At 37.4% G+C, this 4,305-nt stretch overlaps 1 protein-coding gene across 1 annotated transcript; it reads right to left on the minus strand.

Moving 5' to 3' along the window:
* Positions 1-1,532: 1,532 nt before the first annotated feature.
* Positions 1,533-3,333, minus strand: LOC113736532 (UDP-glycosyltransferase 92A1-like). Its single transcript, XM_027263555.2, has one exon. It carries the CDS (start codon positions 3,187-3,189, stop codon positions 1,681-1,683), a length of 1,509 nt encoding a protein of 502 aa, XP_027119356.2. The 5' UTR covers positions 3,190-3,333; the 3' UTR covers positions 1,533-1,680.
* Between the last annotated feature and the right edge of the window lie 972 nt (positions 3,334-4,305).

A 4,305-nucleotide genomic window follows, 5' to 3' on the forward strand; every position in this document is an offset into this window, starting at 1 on the left:
TGCTCCCTCTTCTTGGACTAATAACTAATCTGTTAATCTATGACTGATTTGTTACATAATGACTACACTTTTATGTTGCTTTCTAACAAACCAGGCATTAATGGTAGTAATGGCTTCAGTGCCAGAAGGAATACCAGCTAGTTACTGTTATGTAAGAATGTCATGGTAGAATAATTTGGTTTCTTGCGTTCAGAGGAGGTCAACTTGTATGATTAAGCTTTCGCAACTTGCTTTCAGTAAAATGGGTTTTAATTTTTTTTTATTTTCCAGCATTTGCATTAGCTGAATGAAACTGGAGAAATACTTTCGTGATCTTTAACTTGCCCATGAAGCTCATTTTCCAGCAAGGGAGAAAAGAAAACCCCAAAAAAAAAAAATTTATGGACACAGGTGCTAGAATCAAGAAAAAATGTTGGGTGGGAAAGGAAGTGGATGGATGGAGGTATTAGTTCCATTTGGCCAATCAAAATGCAAAATGCCAAGAGTAGAAATGTGAGTTGATTTCTGTCATTCCTATTGGGATTACAGCTCTAGAGGGAGCTTTGCAGATGCTAATATGCCAACTAAGAGATTTGGGCATTATCAGGCTTTTTCATACTTAAGTGGAGCTGAGTTGAAGTGATCTGCAAGATCTGTTGTGCAGGAGCTAGGGAATGTATTGTTGGACTCAGAAGCCATTTACAAGCTCTTCTGCCAACCAAGAGTACTAAATGAGTAAAGTAGATTTTAGTGATTGGGCGTATAATTGGTTCCTGAAAATGAAAAAAGTGAGTTTAGTGCCAGTAATCTTTTGTGCCAGTTTGGATTAAAAAAAGCAAACAAGGAATCCTCGTATTACCATAGGTATAAAATTCTCCTGGCCTGGAAAAAGAAGATTAGTTTTTTTTAAGTTGTTCATTACTGTTTTGGAATTTAATTATTCCAGTAAAGTCTTTCTGAATTGTTCTAAATCTTCAGTGCAAATTTATGTGATACAATAATGAGAAATACAGCTAGTATAGATGAAGGGCGTGGGAGCAGTTTAAGCTTTTTATTGAGAACACTCCTTTCATCAATATGGCAAAAATTTATTCATCATTTCCCTATTTTTAAAAGGGATAAAAGTTGTATAAATCTTATATACACTGGTAACGTATACGTTATCACGGTTGGATACACGATATATATGTAAAATTTGAATTTCAAATTCAAATTTGAATTATGTGTCATGCATCCAATAATAAAAGTATATACACTGTCAAAAGATTAATGCTAAAAGTTTAGGACAGTCTTATTTTCAGCAAATTTAATATTAGTCTTTACATGAAATGACAATAAGGTAGTGCGAGCAGGATTTTCTAGTTTACTAGTGCTTAATTGGAAACTTCAATTATCAAGTACCATGTGATTGCGATATTTAAAAGTTAAACTATGTTGTTAACGTTTCCTGTGTTGAGCAGTTGATGCTTGAAAGGTTGTATTGATTTTGATGTGTAAATGCTGGTTGAGAGGCCAGAGGTTGATCAAGAAAGAAGATAATCCTTCATAGGAAATTAATTCAAAGAATCAGATGGAAGGCTTTATTTCAGATAAAAGTGGAGGAGGGATTAAATCATATCCAATTTCCACAACAGCCAAAGGTGAACTTCATTGGCAGGACAACTTTAGCCCCATAAAACATAATCCTTCAACAAGAATTGATTAAGATGCTGTAAGAACTTTTCTCTTGGACAAAACTGCAGAGACGAAATCATCTATAGCTTGCAAAGAAGACCCTTTGTGTCCTTCATCTTCCCTTACAGCAGCCCTTATCAACCCTCTTATCTCAACTGCCTTCCTTTTCATTTCCTCTCCTTTGCCTCCTTTCTCCATCACAGTATTTATTACCTTCTCCACATGCTCTTTCTCTACAGTACTCTGTAATCCCCTAGTTAACTCAACACCAACTCCCATTTCCTCCATTATCAACTTTGAGTTGAACCCTTGTTCGGCTGCAAGTGGCCAACCAATCATGGGAACACCTTGACTCAAACTCTCCATGATTGAATTCCATCCACAATGGCTCAAAAATGCTGCTGTTGACTTGTGACCAAGAATCTCCAATTGGGGTGCCCATTTATGCACTAACAATCCTTGATTTGTTTGTGCCATTCTTTCCTCAAAACCTTCTGGTAACCACTCAGCCTTGAATTCACCTTTAGGATCAAAACCAAAAGGAGGCCTAATAGCCCAAATGAATGGTTTCCCAGAGTGCTCTAACCCCATAGCTAATGCCATCATCTGAGGAGGACTTATAGTGTTCTGGGAACCAAAAGAGATGTAAAGAACAGAACTCTCGGGATGCGAGTCCAGCCATTCCAGGCATTTCTCTGTAGGCAATCCTGGTTCTCTCCCGCTGGGCTGACTGATGATTTTGGATTCTGAAGAAGAATCTTGTTCAAGCATTTGTGGTGGAAGAAGAGGTCCAATGCACCAAACAGGGAGTTTTATGTATTTCCTAAGCACATCCAAGCCAAAAGGCTCAATTTCCTCCACTGAATTGCATAACCATCCAAGAGATCCCAAAGATTTTGATATCTGCGGCTGAAAAAACTTTGACCACTCATCAGTACCATCTGCAGCTTGCAGATATCTATGCAGATGGGTGATATGGAACCGGCATGAATCAGGAAAACCAGGAAGACTGAACTCATCTTTGCCGGAGGAACGATGAGGGAGGTTCTGCCATAATGAAACATAGGCAGCAGTGCCATAGGCACCACCTGTGGTGAAAGTTACATTTACAGTTTCAAAATCCTTTGCTACATCAGTAGCCCACCCGACAAAAATATCAGAAACTATGCACAACGGAGGATGTCCGTCCTTTTCAATGATTTTTGCGATGAGACGGCGAAAGGGGCCTTCAAGAGCAGCTGCAGCCTGAACGAGTTTGATGATACTGTCCAAGGACAAGGCCCCAGCGTTCTCAGTATTTGGTGGCAAGCCATGTTCAACACTGTTGAAAGGAAGAGATTCTAAGTTGATTTGGGATTCTTGGGATGAATCCTTTGATATAGTATTCTTGAGGTACTTGACATTAAGAGGGGTGCTAACTAGGGTGATGGCGAAGCCAGTTCTTTGTTGAATTTTCATGGCTAAATCTAAGAAAGGGGTTAGATGGCCATGAGCCATGACTGGTATCATCACTATATATTCCTTCAAGCCAGTCATCTTCCCTGGATTTTCAGGACAGGAAAATTTAGATTTTAGGAGCTGGGAGTGCTGGGGGTGCGAAAAGGCGAAAAGCAAGGAAGAAGATTTGTAAAGCTCAAACAGCACAGTGAAGAATTCTGTAGGTTATCTACAAGAAAGATGGACCAGACATCCAGAAAGAAAGAAACAAAGGCGAAGATATAAATGAACCAATCAATAAAGCGACGAACCATAAAGGCCAACCTTATGGTTGCAAGACTTTATTCTAAAATATTAGGATGGAAGATGGTTTTGGCGTCACTCTTAAATTTCTTTATCCAACAAATTCTTTACTGACGGTTCATTTTCTTCTCGTTTTCCAAAACTCTGTCAATTCAATGTGTTTTTTAACCTTTTTTTTCCTGTAGTTGCAGCCAATGATTTTTTGCCCCTAGCTTGGACATAAGAAGGATTTGACTAAGGTTGGTAGAACCGTGCTTCATGATTTTCACTTTTTTTTTTGGGCGGTAAAGATGTGACATAAAGTAGATATCACTTTAGTACTAAAAAGTGCAAATTCCAGAGGCAAAAAATAAAAAGTGGAAATTCCCGAGGCCAAAAAAGTGAAAATTCCGGCGACAGAAGGGCTCCGTTTGGACAGTCATTTTTCGAAAAAAATTTGCATATTTTTCGTGATCACATTTTTGTATTTTTTTTTTCATATATATTAAATTATTACAAAAAATCCTAGAAAATACAATCCAAACACAACCTAGAATTTCTTACAAATAGAAGCTAAACAATCCAAACAAGGTACGTTTTTCCTATTGTTTAAAAAAAAGAAGCTAAAGATCAACAATTGAGAAAGTATTTATAGAATGTCACCAAGAAACCTTTTCTATATAGCCAAAAGCAATTAGCAGGGCACACACATAAAAGTGGTAAGAGATGGACATTTCGCATAAAAGTTCATGTATTCAAATTTCGTTACTGATACGAAAATTAAAAGTTGTATTAACGGAGGATATTTAAGAATCCTTATGTTATGGTTTCGAGAAGTATGCATTGATTTGTGATGATGACAGAATCAAATTCATTCCAAAAATTTTCTACTTAAAAAAAAAGGGATAATTTCAGAAACCTTCCCTGTGATTT

The sequence above is a fragment of the Coffea arabica genome, chromosome 3e (genome assembly GCF_036785885.1).
Source record: "Coffea arabica cultivar ET-39 chromosome 3e, Coffea Arabica ET-39 HiFi, whole genome shotgun sequence".
Lineage (NCBI taxonomy): Eukaryota > Viridiplantae > Streptophyta > Magnoliopsida > Gentianales > Rubiaceae > Coffea > Coffea arabica.

Excerpts from the sequence above, each read along its gene's own strand:
- LOC113736532 (XM_027263555.2), bottom strand. The coding sequence starts at position 3,189 with ATGACTGGCTTGAAGGAATATATAGTGATGATACCAGTCATGGCTCAT.